This window comes from Pinus tabuliformis, chromosome 2_1 (genome assembly GCF_031772625.1).
Source record: "Pinus tabuliformis cultivar Carrire ecotype Pingquan chromosome 2_1, CPIR1, whole genome shotgun sequence".
NCBI lineage: Eukaryota > Viridiplantae > Streptophyta > Pinopsida > Pinales > Pinaceae > Pinus > Pinus tabuliformis.
Genome location: NC_142299.1, coordinates 466,225,259 through 466,241,374, shown reverse-complemented (window position 1 = coordinate 466,241,374; position 16,116 = coordinate 466,225,259). Strand labels below are relative to the sequence as shown.

The 16,116-nt window shown below is 37.1% G+C and overlaps 1 protein-coding gene across 2 annotated transcripts in view; it reads right to left on the bottom strand.

The window, feature by feature from the left end:
* Window positions 1-1,196: 1,196 nt before the first annotated feature.
* LOC149200940 (putative serine/threonine-protein kinase At1g54610) overlaps window positions 1,197-16,116 on the bottom strand; it is a 98,574-nt gene continuing 83,654 nt past the window's right edge. Inside the window, exons 4-8 of one of the 2 annotated variants that reach the window (XM_089402828.1) lie at window positions 9,192-9,419; window positions 4,042-4,142; window positions 3,490-3,613; window positions 2,760-3,031; window positions 1,197-1,643 (exon numbers count right to left, since the gene is read on the bottom strand). In XM_089402828.1, coding sequence (XP_089258954.1) covers window positions 1,640-1,643; window positions 2,760-3,031; window positions 3,490-3,613; window positions 4,042-4,142; window positions 9,192-9,419 — 729 coding nt within the window. In that variant the 3' untranslated portion in view covers window positions 1,197-1,639. Of the gene's footprint in view, window positions 1,644-1,809; window positions 3,032-3,489; window positions 3,614-4,041; window positions 4,143-9,191; window positions 9,420-16,116 lie in introns of those variants that run through there. The other variant, XM_089402827.1, reaches the window with a different exon arrangement.

The following is a 16,116-nucleotide window of genomic DNA, read 5'->3' as shown; positions in this document are numbered from 1 at the left end:
AATTAAATCTTCAAAACACAATCAACGTTAACAAATTAATTTTAATTATTAATTTTCTCTCTACATAAATTTTTAAAATTATAATTTAAGAAAACAAAAAACATTAAGAAATCTTTTAAATATTTTTTAAATATAGGTTTTTTTAATTATTTTGGCATTTTCTAAAATATTCTTAACCCATATAGTGTTTTCTAATTATGAAAGTAAGGTCGACATAGTGTTTTCTAATTATGAAAGTAAAGTCGACAATATGAGGGATTATCCCCTTTTCCCAGCTCTGGCCGGAATAATTTATTTGGAAGTCGCTGTTGGTAAGTACATACAAAATGCTAATCAGCCATGCTGGGAATTTTATTCATGCCTTTAAGTCAGTTGCATGCTTGCAAGAAAGATATTCCCAGCCAAGTTAAGGTAAAAAAGTTGATTACTTGAAAACACGTCCCTGTCAAAATATCAGTCCTTGTGACTGGTTAAATTATATATATATGAAAAAAAAAAAACAAAAAACAAAAAATATTCATTTTATTCCTCCATTCTTTATGGTATATGAAATAAAATGTACATAATATGAAGTTTACAAAGGATAATGCCGTATTTTGCTTTTACCAAAACATTTTCAATGAAAAAATTCTTTTTCTCAAAAATTGGACCAGCATACAAACAAATGGAAATATTCACATTTACTAATCAAAATAACATTGGACCAGCATATAAACAAATGGAAATATTCACATTTACTAATCAAAATAACAGCCTATGTGTTTTTCAATATTTTCTTGCTGGCAGTAATTCTCACTGGCAGTAAAGCAAATGTTGATAGGATGTTCTGCTAATACAATCTGTGGTGTAAAATCCACTGGCTTGAAATTCCGGGCAAAAATCCAGTTATGCTAAGCGCAGGTGTGGCCCAGGCCAGCTGTAATCCCAATTGATTCTGACAAGTTAGATAGGCCTGGATGTTAAATGTGTTGGATGTTAAATGTGTTAGGTGTGTCAGTGATGTCAAAACTCACATTACCTAGCAAACAAAAAATTATTATAAAAAATTATTATCTATCATTCACACTTAGAAACACCAGTCATAATGACAAACAGCATGGATTGCAGATTTCCAAATACGTAAGAAAACCCCAAACAATATAGAGTCCAACTTGGAGTGTCACAAGGCCTTTAGTAACGCAATTCATGTGTTTAATTAATTCTAGAAACAGGTCACTTTCTTCAGCAGATGGGGCATGGTTTACATTCTCAAGAAGCCAAATGATATTACTGAGCTTTAAATCTCAATATGGCCCATTTAATGTTACGATCTTCTTGTAACTTTGAAGTGCAAACAGCACTCCCCTATTCCCTAACAAATTTGGTCTTTCAACAACCAATGCTGACGTAATTTACATCTGCCAAAGAGGTCGGAAAAGTATACAACCCAGCCCTTGGTACTGTAATATTTATTAATTCACCAATGAATATAATTGATCAACAAGAGTTACAGGATCTAAACGCAATCCTAAATGTCCCCAGAAATTTACCAACTGTAATGATTCTATAGAAATTCTCATATGACTGCCGAATTTTCAATCTAAGTCGATCATTCCTACGCTTTCTTATCTCGTTCATGAGCTAACTGAAAATCGTTATCTCACCTGCAAAAATCATCGAGTGCAAGAAAGAATGGAAAAACAAGAATGAATGATACACCTTCGGCAGCAATCAAGACTCATTATTACCAAATTTGCAAAAGCTGAATAAAATTTCAAGACAAAATGGAAGCATTTTTAAAAATAACTTCAGGTTTTCATCACAGCAATATAAATAAAAATTCAAACTTTCTACCGAAAAGGTCGTAGATGATTTGGTACCACAATGTCACATGTACTTTCATGTTCCTTGAAGGGTTATACATTTTCTATGGAAATTACGCCTTCAGGAAAAAAATAAAGAGAACTTTTAACAATGGCCAATTTTAACCAAAAATAAATAAATTGAGTCGGCCCAAAGGCTGGATATTGTGACACAAACCCAACTTCAACTGCCAACCTTGGAAGAACTCCCTTGAATCTCTTTTACTCAAACTAATACAGAGACTATCTAAGCATACGGAAAAGAGTGGCATTGAATTAATTTAACCTCATCCTTGAACTGGTCAGCCCCTAATGGGAAGGAACAAACAAAGAAAAACATTCAAGTTCCCACCCAGTCCCTAATGGGAAGGAACAAACAAAGAAAAACATTCAAGTTCCCACCCATCACCCTGCCAAACTCATAGTTCACCGAAACAATCACAAGAATGCCTACAGCAATTTATATGCAGCATCTGCTGGGAATGGACAATCTGGATTCCATTAATTTAACTATCAATGCCCCTACGAATATAAAGGGAGAGCTCTGTAGTTAGTTGTCACATTTTCCCAACAGTCTGGCTGTTGAAGGAAAGACCAAGGTAGGCTGTGCCAAGACTGGAAGAATTTACATATGGAAAACGTCGAGTAGATAGGATCCTAGAACTACAAAAGAATCTGAAGACAATGAAGTGACAAAACCATGGCAGTACAAACCCCGTCTGCAGACACTGGAGCAAACAAATTTCAATTTTCATAGGCACTTGTCCCACCTACCACCATGCAACAACATTTACCAATTGGTGTCAAACACCATTAGCTGCAGTTTCTTTTCCTTTTTGTTTGGAACCACCTTTATCTTTTTTACTGTCATTTACACCATTACTTGCTTGTCCAGCACAATTTACAGTAGATGATGACCTTGATGGGCGAGCTGCTACTCGAGGAGGAGCCATACGTATATCTCCTTGATTATGTTTCTTTCGTCTAGAAGGTCCAACAGTAGCAGGATTCCCTAGAGGCCCAGACCAAGATGTCACTGGAGCTGTGATGTAAGAGCAAGATTGAGGCTCCAAAGGTGGTTGTTCATGGTGAGATGGTGCCATCGTAAAGCCAACAGCTCCATCCTGATGTGGAGGAGGAAATTTCTCACTCTTGCTTTTGGCATTGCCTTGTGTAATCAAGCGACGTCTCTGTAATTGACCCAAAAAGAAATCAGTGATGTCTTTAAATAAAAAATTATGACGAGGAAGTTATTAAAAGCTGTAAATCAAAATGAAATGATGACAAGATGTTATACTGCATTACGAGAGTCCAGATGTCCACTTCACTATAATTACTTCAAATTTTTCTTTATAAATTAATCAATTTCCAGTCTGATGGTGTTCAGCTAACCAAACCATCATAGCAGCTGAACCTCAACAGATCAAGTAGTGTTTAGCTGCTACTAGATTAGACTGATGTATAGCATGGAAATACCTTGAAATGTACTGGAAGAAACATATATAGCCAAAATTTATTTTGTCTGGGAAAATTTTCAAAGAAAAATATATGCAAAATATCTTCCCAAGGCATAGACATGTGACATCTGCATTTCTGTATGTGCTATTATGTAATTAACAGTGTCTTAGGTTATGACAATTGTACATACTTGCAAATTCATCTGCAGTTCTGCATTCGCTTCAGGAGCAGGAAGTGCCCTGCCAACCCGATCACGGGTGCGTGTCTTCCTCGCTCTATCATTACCTTGAACTTTTCCACCAGCTGCCCTTTGCCTTCACAGAACAAACATGACATATATTATAACTGGGTAAATTCCCAGCTGTTCATTAAGATATCTTACATACATTTTGGAAGGCCGATTCAACATGTTTTAACTTTTTGCTTGACACAAAATGTTGGGAAAATTTATCAAGTTTCCAAAAATACAAACAGGAAAATAAATTGTGTAGTAAAATGCCCAATTACAATTTTTAGGAAGGGATATATACTATAAACCACACAGCATTTTATAATAGATGCAACCAATGTTATTTAAATGCTGTACAGTTCCAGCTTTACACTGCATGTCCTCTAGTTAACCAATTATATTGAAAAATTAAATGAATTAAACCCAGGGAACTCACAGACTCAAATTGATCTTGATTTTTTTCTCATCCATTCATAATAGGGAAAAACATTTCAACCAAAAAATTTGATATACCTTCTAGCTTCTTCATCACGCATTTTTGCATCCATTTCCTTGCTTGGAGGATACTGTGGCAAGCTTGACGGGTCACATGCACAAGGCTCAGTGGTAAAAAACTGTTCAACACAAAAACACACAATTATGTTCCCAAAAAGTTCTTGAGACCAGCAACAACTATAAGATCCATACTGAGTAGTGCAAAGGGTAAAGAGAAAACAAAAATGTCCAGAGAGTAGAGAGCTTCAACATCGGTTGCATCTAGACCATAATCAACAACATACTTCTCAATAATCCTTTAGAGGGCATTATGTATCTTTGTCTTGTAAAAAGGGCAAGTTATTGATAGTCATTGTTATTGTCATAACTAATCCAATTTAGAAAGATAGCTTATTGTATATGGCAAAACCCTTGAAGAATTGAAATAATACATCCAAATAAAGCAACCTTAGAAAGAACACCCATAGTTACAGTTGAACCATCATATTCTAAATGTCATAAATAAGACAACAATACACTCTAGCTTAAAAGAATATATCAAGTTAAAACAAAGCATTTTAGCATACTGATATATACCACAGACTACTCCAAATGTTTACTGAATAGGCATTATGAGGTTCAACAAATGATCAGTCTGCAACATGAAAACTTTGTTAAATTTGGCAGCTAGGGAGAAATTCCCTAGCACTCCTTCCTCATTTGATTAAGCAAAGGAAATAATACTTAATTTGTCAAATTGAGCAAAAGATAAATTGAAAGGAAATTTGACTTTCCCTCCAAAGAAGAAAAAATATTTATTGAAGAGCGAAATTCAAAATTTGTATTTTTCCCTCTTATTTGAGGTCGGCTCCATGTGCTTCTATGTTGGCTAGCTCCAAAAGTTCTTGTCCCTTCGTATATGAAATCAACAATACATATTTTGTTGAGTCAAACTCCAAAAAGACAATTTGATGTTCTAAGGTACGATATGTTCTGAGGTTGGATGGCAGTTCGAATAGTTTGTTGCACAACTTCAGATGGCTCTTGGCACTTTTCTGATGGCTCATGGTCATAGCTCTGTTCTGTTGAAGATGTATCTAGTGTCGGTTTTCATCATTGTAATGATGTCATCATTGTACTCGTAAAAAGAAAGAAAATAAAATATTTATTTGTAAAAAGAAAATTATTTTATTATGAGATGGGTTTCTTGCTCATTGTAGGTCAAGCACCCATTGTGTGCTTTAGGATTTCTTGAGTCATGTCAAAGAGTCAGTCATGATGTAATAGCCCTTGTGTGGCTCTAGAATCAAAGAAAGAAAAATATTATTGTGTAAAAGATGAGTCTAGAAGCCCACCAAAAGGTAAGTTGCCCAGCACTTCAAGTCGGCCTAGAAGAGGCCTAATGTAGCCCTCAAGAAGGCTATAAAAGAAGGAGTTCAACCTAATTAGGGGCACACATCAAGTAACAAGCTTTTTGATCTAATCTGAACGAAGGAAGAAGGAACGAAAATCTCTAGAAGAAGCAGCGAAATAGGAGGAACGAATTTCCGTTTCGGCATCTCCATCAGCTCACACGTGAATTGTTGTTGAAGGAAACTAGGGTTTCCTCAGATCTGTATTTTTGCAGAGAACTCGTTGGGGCTTGGCTGGCTTATCTTTTGGGTGGTTGGTCTTGGGTCAAGGTCTTGGAAGTCTTCATTGAATTGATTCTATAAGGAGTTTCTGGGTTTTCCCCTTGTGGGTTTTGCCCTGGCTTGGAGCCTATTCTGGTGTCTTCTTCTTTGCATTGTGATCTTCTTATTGGCATTTGTCTTGATGATGAAAAGAACAACATAATAATAATGATGCACTAATCTAATATCACAAGAAAGTGTCAAGGATAAAGAGAAATCAAATTTATAAAACCCTAATCTATTATGCCCTAGATTTCTCAACGTGTTCGGATAAAAGGCACACAGGTCTGGCTCGTTGATAGCAGCAATTCGAATGGAAATTAGTTCTGATGTGATTACTCTTGCTCACACTACAGGTTTACTCTCAAGCTACAGGTTTATGCTCTCAGGAATACACTCTCTTGCATGAGCTGTTTACTTTGATTCCTTTGGCCCACTTACATCAGAAGATTGGAAATTGCTCAGATTATGATATCGCAATATAGTTATCAGTGACGTGTTTTTCATCTACGGAACTTGTTTGCATTATGACTCGCATCTTTATTAGATATGGTTTTGTTTCACTGCGATCAGATATAGCACTTGCATCTCTATTGGATATGGTCTCGATATGATTGCACATAGTCTCGCTCTTGGTTACAGTCTTTTGCATATATAACTATCTCACACATACATACAGGACTGCTCTCTGTTATGTCTATCTCATGCATACGTACAGGACTACTTTCTATTATGGCACGACTCTATGTGTTACATATTGGCATCATTCACATTGGCATTTCTGCGATATAATTGGCATCATTCATACAGTTCCTCTGATGGTTCCCCTGCGGTCATATGTACAGTTCTCCTCAGTTACACGTATGGCGTAATTACAGTAAAAAGCAGTAATGGTATTTATTCATGGCATCACTCAAATATATTGCAGCAGCGGTGGCATCTATGTTTTTCATCAGTATTCAGTTATATATGGACTGATGTTATCCCTAAGACCTTGCCTCCAGTACTCCAGAAGAGAAACCCTAATAAAGTTCAAACATATACATATTAGAGAGACCCTACTAACTGACATGTTTATAAGCTATGATCAATGGCAGAAACCTTGAAGGACTCTTGCCAGTATATCTTTGATGATTAACAGTAATGGCTTCCTGAAATGGTATGTTGTTAAATCTCTCAGGCCTAGGCGGTCATTTATTATTTGTATCTCTCTCTTGATGTACTTTGTATCTCAGCTGAACAATTATTGAAATCTAATAGAGGAAGAAGAATTTGGATTGGTTTCCCCCCTTGTGGGGTTTTGCCCTGATCTCTGACCAAAATCACGGTGTCCTTTGTGCATGCTTTCCTTCTATTGTTCCTTTATGTTCAGCTGCAAATGTTGAAGTTATTGTTTTTTCTGTATAATTGCTAATAATGCTAAAGATGCTTAAGGGGTAAATGAGTTATAAAGAATGAAATGCAATTATCTAAAGCAAAGAACAATCAAGCCCTAAGAAAATTAACAAACTTCCAGCCTAAGTATCCAGGCTGTGTGTGTTGATTTTCTGTAGCATCAGGAGGTATTCCCACACAGCAAAAGCGGTCTCCAAGTTGGCCTAGAAAGAATTAAAATAAAAAAATATATATATATATCTTTGGAGTGCAAGTTGGTCAAGGAAGTCAAGTCGGCCCAGCCAAGTGAAAGGGTGTGTCCCTTGGATAATTTTAGTCCATTTGACAAGTATAAATAGATGATATGACATCTCATCAATTCATCTTCTCTCTCATCATCATCTTATCTCTCTTGGACAGCCACATGTGTGAGGAGGCCGAGTTTGACTGAAGTTAACGAAGCTTGACTGAGTTGATTTGATATATGTTTTACCAAATTTGACTTGTGTTGATTGAATTTGTTTGACCAAACTGTTCAGTGTTGACCATTTGACCACAGTATAGACCCATCAGTTGACCACAGGCTAACTGCAGGGCCACATGTTTGGGCTGTTGACCACAGGGCCAAAAAGTTGACTGTTTGACTAGCATTGACTTTTGGTTATTTTGGTTCATTTGACCAGCATTGACTTGCTGCTATTTTGACCAGGTTTGGCTGGTATTTAGACTTGTATATTTGGCACAGATTTTTAGACAAATTACTGATTTGTAAACCTTGCTGAAGAATAATTTCTCCTAAAGAAAAGTTGCTGGGTTTTCTCCCACAGTTGGTTTCCCACGGTAAAAATATTGTTTCTATTGTGCATGGCTGTCTTTTTATGATCATCACTGTTTCTGCTTCATTTACTGTCGAATTTTTTTGAAGTGTAATGGTTCAATGATAGCAGTGGCATAAATACTGTGAAAAAACATTAGGAAGTAATTATCTGGCAGAAAATTGTATCTGCTGTACATCTTGAAGAAACTCAACAGTGTGTGGATGCCCCAGTTTTACGAGCTGGGTCCATAAACGTGAAGGTTGCTTATAGCTTTCTTGTGTAAGAGAGACTTTTTACTTTTAATTCTGTTTGGGAACTGGTCCTTAGCCACCAATCCTATTACAGAGGTCATATGCCCCCATAAAATGTCCCTCTGTAACAGGAAATTCTCTGTTACGAGGCTCAGTGACTCCCATAACAATTGGGCCAACACCTCCCATAACAATTGTCGCAGAGGGCAATGCCCTTGTAACAGAACTTCAAATATCCTTGTGAAAATTATGCACCCCAAATCCTGTTGACGGACATGGGGTTGGGATGCATAGCCCTGCACCATGCACCCATGCACTGCTGCTACAATGTTTTCCAGCCCAATCAATAGTAGATGAAAAACTAGCCCACGGGAGTGTCGTCTAGCATCAAGCAACGAGGTGATCGAACTTGTATTAACACAGCAACCCAGGTTCAAAACCTCCAGAGTGGGTGCAGATGAGCCCAGGTGCAAGTCCTGAGTCATTTTAGACATCATAGATATGCCACTCATATAGCAGCAGCTTAGCCAAAAGAATTCTATAAGCAGTATTTCCCGGAATTAAGAAAAATTAAATGAAGAAAAAAAACATTGGTGAAAAACCGAAAAGAAACGTATATCATGGTAGAATGTAATTACAGCCATGTAAGCTGTTTACAAGAAAAAACGTTAGAAATAACCAGCAAGCTTTCATCTAGAATATCCACTTTCATAAGGGAATTAAAAAGAAAAGCATTCAGTGTAAACGCAGGAGAAAGTGAAAACGCAACTTTCTAACATGAAAATTTTAAGTAGGAAACAGTCTACAAATTGATTAAACAATATTCTTAATACCTAAAGACGCAAATCAATAACAAATCAGCCTAAACATAATGTTACACATATAATGGAAAACCTTTCCTTTGACTTGACATGCAGAAAACATTAAAAGAATGCTCAAGACAAAAGAAAGTCGATATACAACAAACATGATAAAATATGAATAAGCAATACTGTAATTTGTCTGATAATGTAGGAATAAAACTAAATCAATCTCAAACTATTGCAGAACTAAGGGAGCAGGAAACTACTTACTTCACTCTTCAGTGCTGCAGAGGCAGTACCACGATCAGCTGGATCAATTGCAAGAAGAGTTTCAATGAGTGATAAGGATGAGGGTGGGAAATCTTTGAAAGTCTCTTTTATACATCGTTTATATGGTTGTTGTGGCTTGAAAATGGTTGCATGTGGCAATTTCGATTTTTTCCAATATTCTTCTGATGGAGAACCACAAAGCTTGAAAATTTTATGCAACTGCTCCACCTGACATATAGGAAAATAAACCACAATTAAATTTTAAACTAAAAGTTTCTAACTAAATTGATGAAACATACCATGTAACATCATATGCAATAGATATTATGTTAGCAGTACAGTAGCAGTAAATGACAAATGTCAAATATTTATGTCTTAAATGTAAGTCAATAAACAACATAATTATTTTTCACCGCAAAAACATTCCTTTAGTAACTGAATGTACATATGTACTTCTCTAAGAGGTTAGCCCATAAATGCAGCCTCACATATTGCCTATAAAACATTAAAACATTGCATAGTTCGATAAAAATGATCCCGTGAACCATCCCTTTGTGATTTCTTGAACTGTTTCAACTTTAAATTTGGCTCTGGACTTCCAACCTTGCTTTTAGACAGCTTAAGCATGCTCTGAGCACTGCTCCAGTGCCTGTTTTTCTCGACTTACCACAACCATTTCAGAAAGAGATGGATACCACCTAATTTTCTTTGGGAGTTGTTCTTACACAGAGAAACATCAAGTTGCTTATCGTTTTGAACGAAGTTACCCAATTCCTCTTCCATCTCTGTCTGTATCCATATCAAGCATGATACCCCCCACATACAATTTGCATATTACTCGAATACAGCTAGGGCATCTTGAAGGTGGTTTTGCATCAGTGTGGACTGACTTCATCATTATGGGTCTTCATTGTTTGCTGAATTTATTAACTGCAAGGAGTATCTTGTCCCCTGTGGACTGATTTCTTCTCCTGGGTATACTGTGAGGTGCATTTGTATCCATGTCTAATATGTAATAATTAGCACAAATCCCTCTCGGCAATAAATAAATATGGGGTTCAAATGGATCTATGCTAGCTTTTATAATTAGCTTTTAAACGCAGCAAGAGATAACAAGATCGGTCTTTTTTTAGTGCTTTTACACACAGGCATGAAGAGTCAAGACACATGTATCCCCACCCAGGCTGTAGAGAACCTCGCTTCTCTCAGCGTGTCTATAAATTTATATGATTTATATATGGAAATTATAAATTAAATATACATATATTATATATATTTTATACATACATTGTATATGCAAATTGTTTATATACATCAATCTTAGATATGATGAATTTTATATATGCAGTATCTAGATGTATCATATCCAAGTTCATAAATGGTATTTTGAATTTTGTGTTGTCAATTGTAGTAATTCATTTGTATATATAGATTATTATAAGTTTTCATATATGCCAGCCATATTCCGGAGGCATCATGTCAAAAATCCAAAAATTTCTAAAAATGTGCCTTTTCCATTTCAAATACTGTATCCATATCTGTAACTGTCACTGTATCCATGGCACCATGCAACTTAGATTCTGAAACATTTTTCTCAAACTAGGTTGAATTATGGTAAATATAATAAAGAATTTATACACTGGTTCAAGCACTTATTGGAGACACTTCTTACTTGGCAAAGAGAGAGTTAGGCATACAAATTACTAACTATTACAGTTCCTCCACACATAAAAACATACAAGAGCGTTGCCATATGAATCAGGCTTGCAAGTTTAGCTAGAGATTAAGTACAAGAAGGAAAACACTAGCAAAGCCACCCCCAATTCACGCCTTAGTCAGCATTCTCGACGCCAGACATTGTATTTATGACAAATGGGAAGATTCTGAGTCTGCCACACCTCACATCTACTGTCTCTTCTTTGCAGGGAAAATTTTAGGGGCTAATATTCGCAGGTGGGATAATTTTCCATCCTTTTTCAAAAAAACATATTTGTGAATTTCCTTTTTTTCTAAAACTGAATCGCCCAAATTTTATAGCATAGAATTATTTTACCTTAAAAATCGCCAAAATTCTATAGAACCTATTTTAAATAATTAGAAAATTTAATATTTTTACAAAATATCGCCAAGGATTTTACAGTTAGCATATTAGGCATTAGTAATATTAGCCAAGATTTCTAAACTTTAAGATAAATCTCTATCCTTGAAATTTTCCCTGCCTCTTTGCAACAACCTACCTTGGTTAGCCAGCAAAATCTTCTGCACTACCATTCAAAAGGACTGCATGCCAATAGTTGCTTCGAGAGGGAGCAATCTGCCTCTTGTGGTGGACATTTTGGTTTGTGTAGAACTCTCCAACATTTACAAAGGAATTTCTAATTGCCATGCCAGGAAAACTTAAAATTGTTGAAAACTACCAACCAGAAACTTGAATTGTATCAACCCTTTCTAATGCCTTCCAGACCTTGGGAGCTGGTCTCCATAGATCTTATCAGTAATTCTCTTTTCAGTCAGATATAATTGCCCCTTTGTAGTGGTTTGCAGATTTTCTAAAATGTCAATCTTCATCCCTTGCAACAAGGTAACTAGTGCACCCAAAGCAGTAGTGTTGTTTTCTTAGCAATATCAGTTCTTTTTTCCTGAATTCCATTCCCCAACTCTCAGAGAGTGCTAAGACTGTCCAAACTCTAAAGAAGTCAGTTCCCAATAATGGGAAATGCTAAGGCGAAGTAGTCGTGAAGGGGACTGGCATGATCATCATCTATCTACCTAAGCAAGGTAAAGAGAGCTTCAAAAGTCTAAACTACACATAGTGCACCATCAACTTTTCAACTTGTACACAACCTAGAAATGAACAAAAGCAAAGTGAAAACAAGAACAGAAGAAAAAACCTCTACAAGAGGAAAACTAGACAATAAATGACAAAAGGATAAAGAATCATCTTCCTAACTACAAATGAATCACTGTCCTCTTCACGTGCAGACATAAAAACAAAAAAATGGCATAGAGTTGCACAAAGCAGAAGATCAAAGAGGACACAAAGAGAAGTGACCAAGGAGAAGAGTGACCACCATGCCCATCAAGACCCCTCACCCCAATCACCCAAAGCTGGCAATCTGATATTTGATCAGGGTCAATCAGCACTAAACACACTCTATGTAAAAGACAGGTCTACACTAGAAGGAGCAAATCCAGTACGCATAGTCTAAACAAAAAGTTTATATCATTAAATGGAGATGATTCAAACAACAGTGTAATTTGATCCTTAAAAGCTCATTTGGCTCTGAATGCCTGTCTGTATTTAGTGTTGGATAGCTCACTTTCTGCTGATCAAGAGTTACTCCACCATAAGGTACTCTACACCAGCAATTGCCCCGATTTGGCTCTTTCCCAGGTGTGGACAAGAATGTCCTTTAGTCAGTAACGATTCTACCCTGAACTGCCTAGATGTTCTACTATCTGACACTAATGCACTTCAGACAATAATAGAAGAGGTCATGCAGGATGGATTCATGCCACATGGTGAATTGCAATCTGAATACAGAGATCCATGGTAAGGATTCTCAATTTGTTCATCTGAAGCCACAAGCGAAGGATTATTTAAGTGAATTGTTGCCTACAGCTGCATCAAAATATGTAGGCAATCCAATCAGTCTGCAACAAGCCAATCTTGGTGCAGGTATGTCTCAAATGCTCTCTAATACCATATGCAAGCCTTCCAGTGAAGTCCTAGTTAAGAATAGTAGAGCTCTATCTAACCTAGAACAGGGTCCTAATTTTTACATCAACAAAAATAAGGAATACAGACAAGAAAGCCAGAATCTTGAACACAAGGGGCTGTTTTGTTTTTCCTCCACAAAATTCCCAACAAGGATGCATTTAATAAATGGTGTATTTTGAACTTGGATGTTAAAGTGAACTCGCTATACTTCAACTAAGATCTATATATCAATGTCTTTTGTTCAACTTTGACTCTGTTGTCTAGCAGACCTTTCAGGATGGCACTTATAATATTGCAAGTTCTTTAGCATATGTCAACTCCTCAAGGCCATGATGATGGAGCCCAGTTGTGTTGACTTTTCAAGTGCAGTAGATACAAGCACTAATTTCTGAAAAACTGATAATTACTTCTAATGATGTAGATATTCTTTTAGCACTTCCAGTTTATCATTAAGCAATTACACTTCATAAATTCAACCATAAATGCACAAAGGACAATAGAGATCACAATGCATAAAAATAACACAAGATTTACCCCGGGAAAACCCACTTAGGGAAAAACCCAGCAGCCTCTTCTTTAAATAAATTCTTCAGTTCAACAAGAGATACACCTAATTCTGCTAGTCAAATATGTTGGTCAAACTGACCAACAATACAATGGTCAAACTGCCCTCTTGTCAAGTCAATTTTCCTCCCAACAAACTGTCTTCCCTGATCTATCATCTGACTAGGCCAAAATTTGGCCTCCCAGAAACTGCCCAGAATCTGCAGTGTTGAGAAATCAGTGGGCTAATGAATTAGGGTTGATTTCTCTGTCATAGCAATTACTTGTGAATTTGTTGGCTTCAATATTATTATTATGTTCTCTTATTTCATCAAGCAATTGCCAAAAATATAAATCAAGAAGATCACAAGAACGGAGAACACAAGATGTAGGCTCTACATGCCAGGGCCAAAAACCCCCATGGGGGAAACCCAGAAAAATCTCTTCTTATAGAATCAGATCAAAATGAGAAATCCAAGACTCAAATCCAACCTCCAAGAAACCAAGTCAAGCCCTCCAAATTCATCAATATTAGTCACAGTAATTTGAACCAACTTCAGCTCATATGCTACAGGTAAACTCACTCTTATCTTGAGTCATCTGTCACGAGAATCATGCCTTCATCTTACATCATCTATCACCATCTGTCACAGGAAGGCTCGCATTATCTATCACAAGAAAGCTCGCAACCTTTCAGATCAACCTTTATAGAAAACTCACACTTCACTTCAGATGTATAATCTCAGGACCTCGCACTCCTTCACAGAGATGTAATCTCTGAAATTCGTATCTCTTTCTGCCTCAGAACTTGTCACAGAGAAGCACCGAATTGCTTGTTCAATTGGAGGAGGACGCATGCCAGTATATAGTTGTTCTCATATGCGAAAAGACACAACTGTTGGGTGAGTTGTTGATTTGGGGTAGCATCGGATGTGCTCTAGCCACGAAAATTGGTGGAGAGGCTAAGGCACGTGAGATCTCCAATACCCAGAGAGGGTTTGGGCCGATTCTAAACAGTTTGGGAGATATTAAACCTAAGTCTGAACTTAGGGAAAATAAAATATTAATGTGAATTAATATAAAATTGTGTTAGAATGGTCCAAAATTCATGGATCAAGCCAGATCTAATCTTAGTCGTTGATTAGGGACTTAATCTCGGTCGTTGATTTGTCAACGAGAAAAGTAAGAGGAGGCTTGAGGGTCACTTGGAGAATACACAGAGCTGATCAAGATTTCGACTTTCTAGGGTTGGGTTTGCTGAGAAAGTTGAGAGAGTGATCAGAGTTGCAATTGGGGGGCAATAAATACAGAAGCAGAGAGGTAGAGATAGCATCGGGAGGATCAGTGCGGTAGCCAGAGAGAGGGGCGCAGAACCAACCAAGGGTTCACGCAAAGCCATCCAGGGCTCACGCAGAGGCAGTGAGGAGCTGTGCAGTGCCTCAGAGGGCCAGCGTGAGTGACGCAGAGGGCCAGAGGACTGACACAGTGCCTCCAGAGGCTGACGCAGGCCAAGCCATAGTGAGTCTGGGCTAATGTTGGGCCAGAAAGAGCTGGCGTAGTCCCTAGAGGCTGACGTTGGGGTTTCGTGGGGCAGATTGGAGCTGTGGAGTTGTCGGAGTGTTTATCCGACGTTTCAGCCAAAATATCTGCTTCCGAGTAGAGAGGTACTACTGCCGAGATTTTCTCTGTTGGGTGAGCCAGATTTGGCACCCAGATTGTATTCTGAAACTGCTTAATAAATCAAACCCTCAAATAGCTGCACTGGTTTTCCCACATTGGCTTTTTTCCGGGGACATTAGTCCAAAAACAATGGTGTCACTTGTGTGCTTGTTTATGTTTCCTTCAGTTGATGATCTGTAATGTGTTGAGCATGTACTTGTATTTATTTCCAGTATTTACATGGTAAATAACTTTTTAATTAACAGAACAAGTAGGTAGGAATAAATCAGTAAAGTACATGAAGGGTTTCTAACATTTAGACTTAGAAATTCCAACATGAGCCGACTTGTCATCTACGAGGGCCAACTTGGCTTCTTGAGGTGAATTTACCCATGTTACATTTTCAAAAATTCTTCTTCCTTTTTCTTTACAAGAAGTCCAAATAGGACTTCAACTCTTTGACTCAACAAATCCTAGAAGCATGAAGAACCTGCTTAACTAATAAAATTTTATTTTTCTTCCTTTTTTTGTCTTTTCGTTTTTTACATAAAATATATAAGTACAATGTCAATTATGAGGACCAAACCTAGTTACTTTTTCTAACACTCTCTCTTAGTTGGGGAGGTATTCATAATTACACAACGAGGTACATGGATACTCTCAAATTGAAATATTCTCATAAGAAGAGTTGAATTGATAAGCCATTTTCGAGCATCAACATCATAACCAGCATTGTCAACTTGCAATATAGCGAGACCTTGACTAACTAACTCTAACTCTCCACAATATTAGAGCACAATGTTGGGAGGCATATATTTGGACACCACCACAACCGCCTCTCAAGGCACATACCCCATCCAGATGTTCATCAGGTCTGTCCTTACAGGACTATTCTTATCTTGGATTCCCAATCCTCAAAGAATATCGGTCATCTTCGACCACTCTTATCTTAGATACCTGTTTAATCCTCAAAGAGTGTCGCATAGAAAAGGAAATCAACAT